Source organism: Pseudoliparis swirei, chromosome 3 (assembly GCF_029220125.1).
Source record: "Pseudoliparis swirei isolate HS2019 ecotype Mariana Trench chromosome 3, NWPU_hadal_v1, whole genome shotgun sequence".
NCBI lineage: Eukaryota > Metazoa > Chordata > Actinopteri > Perciformes > Liparidae > Pseudoliparis > Pseudoliparis swirei.
In genome coordinates, this window is record NC_079390.1 from 19,142,328 (window position 1) to 19,158,240 (window position 15,913).

Here is a 15,913-nt window from a genome sequence, read left to right on the forward strand (position 1 = left end):
TACGACTGTTATGCACTGAGGTTAGAAAAGGCGAAAAGGAAAGCAATAGGGCTGCAACTACGAATCGATAAAATCGATAAAAATCAATTATTAGAATAGTTGGCAACGAATTTCATTATCGATACGTTGTGTCGCGCGATTATTACGCCACTCAATAAGTCGTGGAGATATTTGAGTATAAAAAAAAGAAGCAGCTCGGAGCAGAGGTAGAGGAAAGACCACAATGGAGAGTTGCGAAAGTCAATCAGCGTTGAGACGCTCCGCCCGTCATCACTGACGTCATGACTCGTGACGTCGGTGAATCTAACTGGCTGCTGCTGCTCTAGTAGCGCTGGAAGCGGAAGTTATTCAGATGTAGTCGGTGAAAGTCACCGAGATGTGTGAGCCCACGGTTGATGTTATGAACCCAAACACGAGGGCGTTAGATGTTCCGACGTTTGTGGGATGTCCACAACAAGTATAAAGCAGAACCAGTGGTTAATTCTTCCGTGGTGGGTTGCGGAAATGGTAACCGTTTGCACGAGCAAAGCAACAGAGATAAGCCAGTCAGGCGTAAATGATCCACACATCGTCGGGCGGGTAAACGTACACAAGTAAAGTATGTCAGTTCTGTTTTTGAATAAAGGGTTGGAAATTAATGTTGTTTTTTAATCCGATTCATTGATTAATCGAAAAAATAATCGACAGATTAATCGATTATTAAAATAATTGTTAGTTGCGGCCCTAGAAAGCAAGCAAATATATGGTACTGTGTCGATATGCGTGTCAAAACAGGGTACATCCCCATCAATTTCATGAAACCAATCTTAGACATGTATTCTTACCTGGATGACGGCACTGAACCAGCAGGTGTTGCCAAGATTGCGAATGCCAACGGGCCAGTCGTCCTGACGGATCCAGTCTGCAGGGCTGCACATATCCCTCTGGCCTTCACATCTCTTCCTCTTCATTTTCATCGCATTCTCCTCTGCACTGGCCTCGAGAGCCCTGCAGTACATCAAATTATCCATTTCTAAGCACGGAACTGTCAACTGTATTAAACACAGGTTAACCTTGTTAAGACTCCCTAACCCTGTGCATTGGTTGAACAATAGGACTAAATTTCTCAGGAAAACCTAAACTGTGTCACGAAACAGCGGCAAATGGATTATCATGCATCAATTTTTGTGCCAATGGATGATTAAAAACTGATCTGCATGGGTGTTTTGATGAAAAGTCAGCTGACCATTAATTACAAGATCATGAAAGTCTGTCATGGCAATCCATTCGATAGGTGTTGAGATATTTCTGTCTTTGCCAAAAGTGGTGCACCGAGCGACCAATTTACCGGCATTGCCAACGCTAGAACTAGCGAGCGTGGCTAAAAAGTAAATATACCTATTTTAAGCTTCGACAAGGCTTCAGGTTGATTTCTACTCGTACAGACACGATTAAACGGCTCGGTCTTTCCTATTACCTTTCATTCAATTCTGGTAATTCCTGTGAAAATAATCGACTGTCTCTGTTTTCATCCATAAATGTAAACAAAAATCAGTCACCAGTATCAAATAAGCAATTCATGAAAAGCAAGTTATTCTGTACCTATTAAATTCTCTCTCCTCTTCCTGGGCATTGTGGGACTCCTGCAGGCTGAGTTCTATGGCCGTCTGCAGTTCATCTTTTGGAAGTCCTGACGAAACAGACAGCAGTGTGTCAGCAAGATCCCACAATTGTAGTGAAAACTGTTTCAATCGGGCATAGCAGATTACAGAGCTCTTCATAATATAAATCCTCTACTATGCTGTTGATTAACTCAACCCTACAAATGTCTTTCTACATTATGGAGAACATCTATAAAAGAAAGTTTGCATGTCGGATTGTGACAGCATGTGAATTTGCTTCAAATGATAAATGAAAGGGGGTTGCATCTGACTTATTTCGTAACGTTCTGAAAGACAATTGGAAAAGCCACTTTATACCTCTCGTGCTGAGACATGAAGCCATAACGGAAGAGCCAAAAACAGCTCCTCAAATGACCACTTGAGGCTGGCGATAAAAACAAGTCAATCCCCATCGACCCCTGTGTTAAAATGCCCAACTTTACAGGAGAAATCAACATGGATACAGCCTGGAAAAAAAATTAATTCTCTAGTGAAAACCACGAATCCTAAATGCTAGACCTTACAGAACACAAAGTAATACACTGACATCTTAGAGAAGTAAGTAGGCTATGGCGTTTTTGCCCCCCGCATTCGAGTGTGGTCATTGAAACAGGTAAAAATACAGATGTGCTTTTAGACCTGGTCGAATTACTTGTCGTACAACCTATCATACTGACAACTTAGCTAAACACAAGCTGAAAATCAATATTTTCAGCAGTTTTTTAAGTTCCTAAACAAATAAAGTTTCAGATTCCATATCTCAAAAGGCCCACAAATAATCCCAATAAGTGAAGGTAGTCAGAATTTTGTGAATGCTCGTTTTGTCTCAATGTACCTTTCTGGCCCTCCCAGGCATCCGCAGAGGTCACCAACTCCTGTGGTTCTCCAGGATCCTGAACCTCAGCAGACTCGGTTGTCAGCAGTCCAACAGCATTTCCAATGTCACCCTGACTGGCCTTAAAGAGAGAGGGGACATGGAAAAGATAAGGCCAGACATTCTAGATATTATTAATCTGCAGAAGATTTAGCAACACAATACACCACAAGAGCAAACATCAAATGTGAAATGCATGCAAATAGACATATAGCAACCACAGCGTAATTAAAATAATACAAGAATGTACTAACTTATAGTAAACAAGCCTAATTACACAAACAAAACATCCCTTTTTATGTTTGATATCAGCTGTAGACAAATACTTCTAATTTTGTAGAGAACTCTAAGAGCATGTGCCCCTCCCAAACCTGTGAGCTCCTGCTGTTTCTCAATCTGCCCCTGGTGCAACAGGTTGGATGATGCCGGCACAACAGTCAGCCAGACTGTTTATTGTACTGCTTGTCAATTATCGCTTTTATGAGGCTCCTATTAACTCAAGCTCCTAGGGATTTTTTCATTTGCAGTTGTGTTTCAAAACATAAGCGGTGTGCTGGGGTGGAAACTCGGCACCCTGCGGGTGCTTTTAATGTAATCAAAGAGTGTTCCTTTAACATTAATTACACAACAACAGCAAGGGCGATGTTTTTTAGCCAACTAGCAATATGGCTCTAAGAATGGATTCCCAAGACATTTTGAATAGACTTTCATGTTCTCCACAGGATGGTCATTAATAACACATTTCTTCATTCATAACATGATAAAGTCACCAAAGACCCCTTTCTCTCAATTTGTCAAACCATTCCTCTGGCTAATGTTTACATTTAATACACCACAACTGCTGAGATTCCAATAGTAACTTGAACTTGGTAATTTGTCTGTAATATAATTTCTAAAATATCCCTTATGTCACAGGCCTCTAGGGCACATTATTGCCCTGAGGCAACAAACCAAAATCGGGCTGGGGATTCCCCAAAAATGGAGTGAAATATTTGTTACGCCCTAAAATAAAGTCATGCTAAAGAGGGTTGAGGACTAGTGTATCTTACAGCATACTGTAGGAATTGAAAATGTGTTAAACTCAACAGATCTAACAAAAATGCTTTTTGGTCAACTGGGATCTGTGTAATGACACAGTTGCCCATGTCCTAGAGCAGGGGTCAGGAACCTTTTTGACTGGGAGAGCCATAAAAGCCAAATATATTTCATTGAGAGCCATATAGTATTTTTAACGTAGTCTTGCTTTTAACGCGACTTCTGGTGCTGCATGATGCTACGGGGGGGGGGGGGGGGGAGGGGGTTGCAGGTTACTTTTTCTTTCCTCCGCCCCGATGCGCGCAGAGACGGCGAGCCGAGAAGTGTTAATGCGACACGTAGAGACAGAAATGACATGCTGTTGTGTAGAGGCGATCAATAACAGACATTTACTTTAATAAAAGAACAAAGACGTCTTTAAGAAAAGGAACCTTAAATTACTTCTGCTGTAATCTGTCGCTAAAGAGAAAATTACAGGGGGGCGGGCGGAGATTTTGTTTTTTTCAACTCAAAATTGTCTGGGAGCCATATGCCGTCACCGGAAGAGCCATATATGGCTCGCGAGCCATAGGTTCCCGACCCCTGTCCTAGTATGTGCTTTGATTACATTAAGATAATGTAGCAAAAGTAACTACATAGTACACACGAGGGAGCCGCCATCCATTGTCTCCTAAAAGCTGATGATGAGATCGTAGGGCTTACATTCAAAGCTCTGTAGAGAATCTGAGGGTCCTGGATGCCAGTGATCTCCCTCAGCTGGTCGATCAGGATTTTGCTCTGCTGAGTGAAAGGATTGGAAAAAAGCTTGAGATATTTGGAGCATTCCAGACAACAAGTCCCTAGTGGTAGTCACATGCTTGTGATGGACTGGTATTTGGCTCCCAAAACTGGGCCATAAGTGGGCTATTCATCAGGTACAGCATGGGCTCAACAGGACTAACAATAAGAATAATGTATTATATAGTTTTGCTTGTTGTATTTAACGCTTCCACATAAAAAGTAGAATAATTATTTAAACTGATCAAACTAGCCAATGTAATCCATGTGTAACCCTTGTGGTATCAAGGAGATATTCCACTGTTTGCTCATGACAGTCCCACTTGCGGACCACCTTGTCCCACACTGGCCCCGTGTTGCACCTGAGGATATGTGTGGGCACTTACAGCCTGTGGCCCAGTTTGCAGACACACATGGGGTATATATAAAGAGCTCAAGGACAAATGTCCGAACGCCAACATTGTCATGCCTATATGAGGTTCACACGTCGGCTGGGTGGTGACAATGACTCAATGGAACAGAAACAAACTGAGTGGCTTCATTCAGCGGCTTTGAAAGAATGGCATGACGTGGATCGATCATTTCTCTCAGTCTGTGAAGCATAAATGAGGACCGATTCCTCAAGGAAGACACTCGTTTCAGCCAAGGTTTAGTCCAGGGTATTCTTGGTGGGGGAGGCAATTCTGAATGATCTATTCAAGTCTACCGTTTCCTATAAACTAAACTTAAACACGATAATACATTTATTGGGGAAAGCAAATGCCACCTAAGCCAACATGGCATGCCAACATCCATCTTTAGACATGTGTAAACACAAAGTCTCAAAAGCCATCATATGTTGAGACCTCAAAAGACATAGACACAAAGTACTAAAAAGTAATAACATAGGTCTGCTGAGCGAGAGGAGCTATATAAAGCCCGCTAACCCCAACAGCAGGTGGACATGTCATGGTATCACCAGACTTATATGGAGCCCGGGGGCTATCTGAGACCCTCTTCGTTGGCCTCTATTTTAGGCTACTGACATGGATAGCACAAGCTTCTGTTTATCATTCCACTCACCATGCCACCAGACCTGAGTGACCAAGGCACTGGGTGTGTCTGTGTCTGTGACACACACACACACACACACATACACATACACACACACACACACAGTCAGTAGATGCATACACATGTTTCATACAAACAGTATAACTAGCATCACACATGTTATCCTGTTTGTAAACCCTAACCTTTGGTATATAACGTCATTAGAAGCTGATCTGCTGGGATGGTTGATTAGAAAGGCCGATTGATGGAGCAGAAGGCCACTTGAATGGCTACGGAGCCAAAATACTGATGAGACTGTAGGTTAAGTGGTATGTAATGTATTGTGGTACTGCTAAATCATGTGTCCTTTGAGACTAGCAACTAGAAATGCCAAACGAAAAGTAAAAAAAGAAAACGGAGTTTTTATAAATATATGAAACTAAAGCTAGCTAAACTGCTAACGTTATATTTGCCAATCAGCCACATCATAAATCAATTTGACTGCGATAAAAGCTTCTTGCTGTTTTTTCTGTCTGCCGCATCTTTCCTAAACAATGTTAATCTTTTAGGTTGTTTTATACCCAGTGTTTAGATAAAACGATGTTTAAAGTAACTTTAAATGATTTGATTTTTAGTCCGGATTTGGCCTTCGCACAACAGAGGGGGGTTAGTGTCGACATCACTCGTCATGTTACTGGTTATGTTGGTAGCGGTTCCGTCATCCTTTGCGCTCACCAAGTTCGCTGAGTCTTCTCCGTTTTCAGTCTGTTCACCTTTCATTGCGGACAAAGAAAAAAGAGACGTCAATTTCGTCCCGGTTTCAACAAACGCTTTCAGCCGCGAGTCCCGAGTCAAACAAGCTCCATCTGTCAACCGCCGAGAGCGAGCAGCCAGCTGCGCGCGCTCACCTGTTAGGACATGCGCGTGGGCGAAAGCGATCGTTAACGGCGTGCGCGCGCGTCTCTCTCTCTCTCTCTCTCTCTCTCTCTCTCTCTCTCTCTCTCTCTCTCTCTCTCTCTCTCTCTCTCTCTCTCTCACTCTCACACACAATTAACGTGACAGGACAGTTGTTATTATAATACAATACTTAAATTGGTGTGGCAGATTTCCTTACCCGGATGATTTTACAGAATGCCTGTAATGTACGGCAGCGGTGGGTGGGATGTACTTTACTTCTGCGATTACTTTTATTCTTTTACTAAAGTACTATTTTGAATTCAGTCTACATGTCTTGTGCATCCTTTTAAACCTAAAGGTGTTAGGAAAGTTAAGGGCGAACTGTAAATACGAGATAGGCGATGCAAACACTAAGTTCAGATCGCATCATGTCAACCTCCATTTGCTGTGTTCAGCTGCGTTGAAACACCTTTAAAATAACAGATACCAAGTGTTCATGCTCCTCTGTAATGAAGCAATACACTGGCACTAAACAAACCTTCAGGGAGTCATTGCTATATGTATCACCTTACCCAGGCAGTGGAAAATCAATACCAGAGCGACCAAAATGTCTGCACTACCCGGTTCATTGTTCTTCCCCTACACCGAGTGCCGCTACTCCTGAAACTGTGGATATTTTTGTGTTAACATAGGAGATGTTTTGATGTGACTTCTGAATAACACTAATCACCTGGAAGTCTGATTTCTGTTAAACTTGATGTCTCTCATTTGGCTGACCCTGTTGCTCTCAGGTAAGCTGCTCTTTTTGGCAAAAGAAACTCCAAGAATGCAAAGTATGATTGTAGGTAAACAGAATTGTAAGGTAAACAGCATGGTTTTGTTGCAACCATTTCTGATTTGTAAAAATATTTTGTATATCTTGAATTAAATTGTTTGCTCTTTTAAGTGTAGCAGCTCTATGACTCACTGCTTACTTTACTTTTGGTCAGCTCTCTCACAGATTCAGTTTCAGTAATTTTTTTAAACATTACTGTCAAATTATATGTGAAACGTGTTTGTGTTAAACTTATTGCATTTGAAGCACCACAACCACCATTGTAGACAAATATACATTCATGTATGAAATTGAAAAGCTTTAGAACTGTAAAGCTACACAAAGCCCACATGTTACATGATAAATGTTTACTGATAAAAGCTTAAACTTAATTTCCATGATGTCTGTCAATGTAAAAATGTGATAACCTTTCACTCAATACATACCCACATGTACCACCAGTATGCACTGTGACGTATTAAATGGAGCAAACTTTTAGCAAGGCTGGCTGGACCAACTTTGAAAGCGACCCAGAGACCCCATCATGTTAGTGTTGTGCTTTGTCAATAATCAAAATTAGCCAATAATCAAATTACCACAAGCACAATTCCACACAGTGAACCCGGAGCTGGTCTGGGATACCATGGACCCACTTTTCCAAGGTGGTTATCCAGCTTTGTCTTTCAGCTCATCTGGCCAAATGTGTGCCGGAGAAGCCAAAGAGATCAGCTCTGAACCAGCTGACCAGGACCCTCCTCAGGAATTATGACTGCGGAGTTAGACCTGTTCACAACTGGACCAGTTCTACTACGATCTACATAGACCTCATACTGCAGTCAGTCCTTGATGTGGTATGTATACTGTGAAAGCACTCTGCTATGATGACAACGCTGTTCAAGTTTTGTATTTATTTTACGACAACGGTTAGAGATTGGACAGAATAAAAGTCTCAATATAAAATGAACTATTATGTGTCATCATGGTTTTCTCCTTTACACAGGATGGAAAGACCCAGACCATAACTACAAGTATTTGGTACAGACAGGTGGGTGGCATCTATAAGTGTCCTTTCGGTAACAAGCCCTTTCCTACTCCTTAATATCCAAATAATTTAAGATAAAGCAGCTGTAATTATCTACCTCCTTCTGTCTTAAGCTTTAAATAACATATGCAGCAATGTGGGTTTTCATTTAGATGTTTCTTTATATGCTGCAAATCTTGTGAATTTACAATAACTTTACACATGTGCTGTATGTGAATGTTGTATTGATTGGCTTACAATTCATGATTACAAAAAAAGGCAGTAGAGTTTAATCTTTGCTTTAAAATATTTTAAAAATATTTTATTTTCCATTCAATTCCCTAATTATATAATTTTACAGCAAACATCCTCATCTGCTTTCAGATCTGGACGGATGAGTTCCTGATTTGGGACCCGGAGGAGTTTGATGGCATCACTGAGATATCACTGTCATCTGATGCCATCTGGATTCCTGATGTTATCATTTGTGAATTGTAAGAAATGAACTGAAACGAACCCTTCAAAACATTTTATGGTCAGTCTACGGTGTCCTTCAGTAAAACCAAGGTCGAAAGCATGGTCCATAATTTTTTTATACGTTATCCAACCTTTCAAATAGCTATTGACCTCCATTGATTTCAGTTAGTTATACAATTGCACTTGCAGAGACCCTGGTCTGATGGCCACCATAGGCTCTGAGCAGTGAATCCTTAAATTAAAGCAAATATGAGTAGAATATAAAGATGTCTTTTGCTCCCCGAGTTATTTAAAAACATATATCTGCAAGTTGATAAATAACATAACAGTCGAACATATATAAACTGGAATTGCCCCCTTGCGGCTATATGCCTCTTCCGACCACTGAAGTTGCAATTTAAATTCATCACCATCTCTGTCTAAAATGTCATCACTTCATCATTTCCTCCTATAAGATACTGTATTTGTGTGAAATTGACATTAATTGCCAATTATTTATTGAGTTATACTCAAAAGTGTGTTTAATGAGGTCACAGTGACATTTTCCCACACAATTCTAATCAGTTGAGTCCAAGTGGGTGTTTGTGACAGATTTGAAGAATTTGTCTCGAGGCGTTACTGGATAGAACGAATGAGCGGTCAGCCCTTAAACATGATGCCTCCGACCACGGAAAACAAAACCAAAAAACCTTATGGAATGCATTGAAAGGTATTCAGCATTGCATTAAGTTATAAATATGATATAAATGGTCAAAAATTTGCAAAAATAACCATTTGGTTCCATAACATGGGGACATAGTAAAATTGGCAGAGTTTTCCAGAGTAACAGTGAACGTTGTCGTCACTGAGGGTTTTACTCTGTCTTTAGTTGTTATGACTGAGAGAGTCAATTCACTTTAACACTGTATATTTAACACAACATGTTTCACTCAACACTGTTACACCAACACTGGGGGCTAATTTAATCTTGCTAGTCTTGTGATATCTCTGAAAGAGTCAAGATACTTTGACACAGATTTTTAACACTGGGGAATTTACTGTGTAATGAACTTGAAAAGGGTGTACAGGACTGTCTCAGAAAATTAGAATATTGTGATGAAGTTCTTTATTTTCTGTAATGCAATTAAAAAAACAAAAATGTCATGCATTCTGGATTCATTACAAATCAACTGAAATATTGCAAGCCTTTTATTCTTTTAATATTGCTGATTATGGCTTACAGCTTAAGAAAACTCAAATATCCTATCTCTAAATATTAGAATATCATGAAAAAGTATACTAGTAGGGTATTAAACAAATCACTTGAATTGTCTAATTAACTCGAAACACCTGCAAGGGTTTCCTGAGCCTTGACAAACACTCAGCTGTTATAAATCTTTTTTTTTACTTGGTCTGAGGAAATATTAAAATTGTATGAGATAGGATATTTGAGTTTTCTTAAGCTGTAAGCCATAATCAGCAATATTATAAGAATAAAAGGCTTGCAATATTTCAGTTGATTTGTAATGAATCCAGAATGCATGACATTTTTGTTTTTTTAATTGCATTACAGAAAATAAAGAACTTTATCACAATATTCTAATTTTCTGAGACAGTCCTGTATATAAGAAATGGTATTAATGGTCCTCTTATTGATATTTCTCCTCTCTGTTACAACTGCCCCAAGCTTATAATGAACTTTTTATTCAATTGAATTGAAGGCAAACGTGATAATTCATAATACCTGACTGACAAAGCACAAAGCACAAAGAATTAGGAGTCACATTTTAAACATAAAAACAATAATGTTCTTCTTTCTTATAGATGTTTATGGAAAAATATAATTTGCTACTGCACGGACTGGTCCCTCTCAGGTGCAACAATCCTTCAGCTGTGTTGTTTCTCATGCCGTGTTAAGAAGTCACAGAATGATGTTGGCACCGATGTTGTCCCCGTCTCCTAATTGCCTCCCCTCTGCTCCATGTGTGTTTCCAGTGTGGACGGGGGGAAGTCCCTACCAATCCCATACGTGTACGTGAACTCCTCTGGCTCTGTGAAGTACTACCAGCCCATGCAGGTGGTACTGGCCTGCAGCCTGGAGATGTACGCCTTTCCATTTGACAAGCAAAACTGCAGCTTTACCTTCCGCAGCTGGCTTCATTCAGGTGTGTTTCCTGCCTGTGATCAGTTGGTGGTCTGCAAGCCCATTCAATTCAAAATGATATTTGCAAAGTAGAGTTTTACCCTCGAGCTACCCATGAGTAATATGGTGCAACTATACCTGATCTTAAAAGGTCCCAAACCTTAGGCGAGATAGAAAAGAAACACAGATCTTTCAACAGTCTTCAAATAATGGATCTTCAGCGTCAGAAATGACAGCAAGTTCAAATAATGAAAATATTCAAAGTATAGCTATTAAACTGATGCAGATCTTTTTTGGGGCGGCACAAAAGACAGCCACTTTACAACTTATTGAAAAAGATACAATTTCCAATTCCCCTTGTTTGCATGTCTTTGGACAGGGTAGGGAAAACTGAAGTACAAGGAAGAAATCTATACAAACATACAGATGTGTTTACTGGGAGACAAAAGTGGTGGGTAAACAGATGTTTACTGTTTTCTTTTTTATCCTTCATCCTCTTGCAGTAAAGGAAATAGACCTGGCGCTGTGGAGGAGTGCAGAGGCCATCGCTAATGATAAGAGGGAGTTTATGAACGACGGAGAATGGGAACTGTTGTCTATTCCTTCTAGCTACTGGCAAGTCCACCAGGACGACACCGACTATGCCCATATCCAGTTCAACGTATGCGCCTTAATGTCTTAACCATGCACATTCATCACGTTGACGTGGAGGGGACGATTTAAATAAAAGGGTTAAAGTAATGTCAGAGAGTGTGTCTGCACTGTGATTGCTTATTGATGGTGAGCTTTAAACTGTAGCCACTCTGTGCGGTGGAATTGTAAAGTGTAAAGCAATTGGCCACGACCTTCATGGGTCGGGCTAGAGGGCTAATGCCAAATGATGGGGGGGGGGGGGGGTGCAAGTAAAGAGACAGATAGAGAGGGAGGCTGATAGACAGGGGAGGGTGAGCAACCATAATGAGACTGTCTCAGTGGCTGCCTGATCAATGGACTTCTTGTTAGTGGTGAGGGAAATGGCCCCATAGCCCATTGCAGGTGGAGAGAAGGGGTGGCTGCTATATTTATTCAGCTGAAAGAGCGAAAGGCTGTCTGATAATGGTGCATTTTATTGCTCACTGGGATATTGTTACGTTGTGGCAGTTGTTTTGCTCAAGGTAGCTATGTCACAAGAAAGGAGTTTGGAATGGAAAACGCTTTTGTTCATTTCCAGATTTCAATTTTGTATTTTGATTTTAACTGAACAAAAAACAAAAATCTCTTTTGAAGAAAGGACGGCAGATATGTCAAATGAAAACAACACTATCTGCATGGTTGGACCCAACTGGAGGGAACATGATATTGAATACATTATATTATTTCTGCCAGTGTTTTATCAGATTTACTGCCTCTTTGTCCTTATTCAGGTGTTGATCCGCCGGCGCCCCCTGCTGTATGTGGTGGGTCTCCTTATCCCCAGCATCTTCCTCATGCTGGTAGATGTGACCAGCTTCTACCTGCCTATAAGCAGCGGTACACGCATAACCTTTAAGGTCAGCATCCTCCTGGGCTACACTCTCTTCCGAGTCAACCTGGCAGATGAACTGCCTGCCACAGTGGTCAATACGCCACTCATAGGTAGTTGTACATTAGTGTAATCCTTATATCCATTTTGCTTTTGTGTCTGGTTTTGGATACGTGTACAAAGTTGAATGGACAGTACATTATTTCCTGCTTCTGTTTATTTTAGTTATTGCAACAAGAAAGGCGAATGCTCAATTTCCAAAAATGATCCACTGAATCATGAGAATCTACAGACCATGCTCATTTTTACCTGGCCTTGAATAGCATAAAAGCAATGAAGGAGAAAAAAATGGGACCTATGTGTGCTTAGCTTTGCAGTGATAAAAACATGGATCAAGAATTCTTTTAATGTGGCCAGGCACAGACTTTTGTTTTATTATATTGTTTTATTATATTTCTAGAATATATATATATATATATATATATATATATGTAAATATCCAGTTTTCACTCCCATCTCCGCCCAGGTGTGTTCTTCGCTGTGTCCATGGCCATGCTGATGCTCAGCCTGATCATGTCTATTTTGGTGGTGAAGCTGCTCTACCACAGTGAGAAGGAGGTCAGGCAAATGTCAGTTTCTGCCTGCCTGCTGGACAAGTACGGCTCAGCTTCTCATGGCTTCACAGAGAGCGCTCTAACCTCCATTAAGACCCTCGATCACATCAACCCCTCCGGAGGTAAGCTACAAGCTCAAAGACCTTTGATTTAGCAGACGTCCCGCTGACGGGTGTGCACAGTGTGTTTTTGCTCTGCGCTTCACCAAATCAACAGGTGTATTTGCAAAAATAAAACATGTTGAAGATTGAAAGAACATTTGGATAAAAGGAAGCCAAGGCATTTCTTTTGTCTGCGCAATAAAGTTTAAACTCTAAAAATAAAAAATGCATTGGAAAGAGTAATGCTTGGACTTTTCCTACTTGGAATAATTTCTCACCTTGAATATAAATAAAATAAATAATACAGCAGTCTTGAAACTGTTTGGTCACATGATGCTGTGCAACCCCAGTTATGTGCTTCACATTATGAGATCATCTTTATTCTAAGATGGCCTTCAACTCATCGTATACTTCAGCTTTACACTAGTATTTGTAGGACTCTCTTTACAAATATTGCAACGTCTGATATTTACATTCCATTTGAAAGATTTGCATTCATGATAAAGAGGCCGGAGAGCTGTTCTGCAGCCAGTCTGGTGATACAGTTTTTACCAAACCAAGCCTTATCAGGAATATTAATATTGTCCCACCCATACTGATTGGTTTTCAATTGTACAAATGTACCTGCAGAAATCTATACTCATTGTTCACATTTCAAACCAGATTACGAATTTGACCTCTCATTGGAGGAGGACCTGCTATCCCTGAATGAGATCCAACATGCTCCATCCGGGCTGGAGTGTCTTCTCCAGGACCTGGTTTCCCTCCACCTGGCTTTATCCCAGGAGGATAGTGAGTCTTTGGTTCAGGCTGAATGGCTGGCCCTTTGCTCGAAACTCGACTGCTTCCTGTTCCGCTTTTACCTGTTGGTTCTGGCCTCGTATGCCGGCACGCTGCTAATGCTCTGGACCATTTGGAACTATGCCTGACCGCATGATCAGAGACTTAATGGTTATATATGAATACTGTAAAATAACTTATTGCGTTCTACTTTACAGTGATTTGGGATGTAGTAGTTTAGTCTGTTTGAGAAGCCCAAGTAGATTTCAATGCAAAGAAAGGGATGCAGAATTATAATTATAAGTGTGTTTGAGTTAAAAAAGTGCTCATATTTAATTGTCTTTCCACAAACGTTATTATAAAAATTACATAGAATAGGATACACTTTATAGTGTGTGCCAACATTTAACCAATGCCTTTACAACATACTGTATTATTAAAATTAACCTTGTATTTTTGTGGGTTTTGCAGTCGTGGTAACATTTGCGCTCATCAAAAGAGAAGGGGTAAGAAATATCAGAAATATCAGAATATCAATTAGACCGGTTGTAAACAAACCGTTATAATAATTAATATGATATCAAATTAATTAATTTCAAGTTTGAGGTGGCCATTATAAATTATATCACTCTTCAGACTCCCTCCATCACCCCAGCTGTCTTCTCATATCATTGAACATTCACGACTGATATTTATAAGAGGTCAAAGTAGTTGTAGAATGAAGTCCACCTGGAAACTATAATGAATGTGTACAATGGGTCATTTAGATAGACAGATATATACTTTATTTATACCCAGGGATGAATAAAGTATGTATCTATTTGTTTGTAGGACCAGCAAGCAAGGTTACAAAATATACAATACAATAAAATAGAAGAGCATTTAGGTCATCACTTTACTGTTTGCCTTTGATTTATTCATCTTTTAAATATGTTTGGCATACGTCTTATCTGATCATGATTCGTGCCGCAGTGTCATTAAGTGTTCCCAAATCTCAGCTATGGATTATATAACCGATACTGATTGCCAAAAGTACAAGAATGAAATTCAAGGTGTCTGAAACCAGACATATCCTTCATATATAGTGCTTGCATAACCTCCAGATATTGCATTGCCACTGTACAGCAACATTATAGTTTGAGACATGATTGTTTCGCATCTGTTATCATGAATTCCCGACAGTGAAGATTGACTCAAAGAAACGGTATAATAAAGCAGCTCTCTGGAGAAAATCCTCAGTGCCAGTGTGATGTTATGATACTGTATTCACACTTTAATCTCTACCCCATTGCCACACAATAGATCAATAAAACCCATTCAGAGCTCATCTGATGCGTCTCCATTCCCTGTTGGTTTCCTAATAGTCCTAGAATATCAAAAGTGCATCACAAGAAACTTGCCGGTGGAAAGATCCATACTAATGCACTTTTCAAAGTATCTGCAAACCTTTTCTTCCAGTGGATCTGGTTACATGATGTTATGCAACTAAGCTGAAAATCAATGTTTAGTAAGTACTTTGTTACTGTCTGTGTAGGAGGTAACAAAAGCTGGATATTAAAGTCGAAGCTTTGAGTTTTTCTTTGTTTTTTCTTTGTATGTCATCTCAAGATGAATGTATCTGTTATTTGATATACCAAAAAAAAGCCTTTAAGTGTATTGTTCTGTGAAGATACTACATAACAGAAGTGAAAATAAAAGCCTCACAAAGTCAAACCAACCGGGAACACCTGCCTTTTCATATTTCTGATTCAAGCCACAAGTTATGAGAAATCGGTCTAAACATTTTGGAGGACAGCTATGAGCCCTGAGGGGCCGCAGTGTTCATGTTAATTTTAATTGCACTGTGGGAAGTTTAAAAAAGTGGGCCACCAAATACATCAGGGTTTGTGTTTGAAGTTCAGGAGTATTGGGGGATGATTCTCAGCTCTTCTGGGATGTTTCTGTACATTGGCTATTATTTAGCCAGGCACAAACAAATCCAAAGTAAGCATGGTAAGGTGTAAAACAACCCTCTGGATGAACAAGTGCAATTCCCTCACACTGGTATCCTCCTGATAGAGAGTTAAACAAGAGTGCTGCCATTACTCGAATGAAGAAGCAAACGTTCCATTTCCATTTGATTTGAATGGAAATGGAAGCCGACTGCAAACCAGGTCTCATCTCCCAACCTCACGGATGCTCTTGCGAGTGGGAGCCGATCCCGACAGCCACGGTTGCACAATCTTGTG

At 40.2% G+C, this 15,913-nt stretch overlaps 2 protein-coding genes across 6 annotated transcripts in view; one reads left to right on the forward strand and one right to left on the reverse strand.

Annotated features, from left to right (window-relative positions):
• The window catches only part of usp28 (ubiquitin specific peptidase 28), a 23,396-nt gene extending 17,125 nt beyond the window's left edge, over positions 1-6,271 (reverse strand). The window contains exons 1-5 of one of the 2 annotated variants that reach the window (XM_056407086.1): positions 6,094-6,271; positions 4,252-4,326; positions 2,476-2,596; positions 1,582-1,669; positions 825-987 (exon numbers count right to left, since the gene is read on the reverse strand). In XM_056407086.1, the coding sequence (XP_056263061.1) occupies positions 825-987; positions 1,582-1,669; positions 2,476-2,596; positions 4,252-4,326; positions 6,094-6,138 (492 nt within the window). In that variant the 5' untranslated portion in view covers positions 6,139-6,271. Of the gene's footprint in view, positions 1-824; positions 988-1,581; positions 1,670-2,475; positions 2,597-4,251; positions 4,330-6,093 lie in introns of both variants that reach the window. The other variant, XM_056407077.1, reaches the window with a different exon arrangement.
• On the forward strand, positions 5,622-15,392 carry htr3b (5-hydroxytryptamine (serotonin) receptor 3B). 4 transcript variants are annotated; one of them, XM_056407125.1, is made up of 10 exons: positions 5,622-5,687; positions 7,047-7,100; positions 7,757-7,920; positions 8,070-8,114; positions 8,475-8,584; positions 10,542-10,711; positions 11,193-11,350; positions 12,093-12,303; positions 12,717-12,926; positions 13,569-15,392. In XM_056407125.1, exons 2-10 carry the CDS (start codon positions 7,082-7,084, stop codon positions 13,832-13,834), a joined length of 1,353 nt encoding a protein of 450 aa, XP_056263100.1. In that variant the 5' UTR covers positions 5,622-5,687; positions 7,047-7,081; the 3' UTR covers positions 13,835-15,392. The 4 variants fall into 4 exon arrangements, with proteins under 4 accessions (XP_056263100.1, XP_056263081.1, XP_056263091.1 ...); XM_056407106.1 differs by having other exon boundaries at positions 5,654-5,687; positions 7,047-7,615; XM_056407116.1 differs by lacking the exons at positions 5,622-5,687; positions 7,047-7,100 and adding an exon at positions 6,944-7,046.
• Positions 15,393-15,913: the final 521 nt, after the last annotated feature.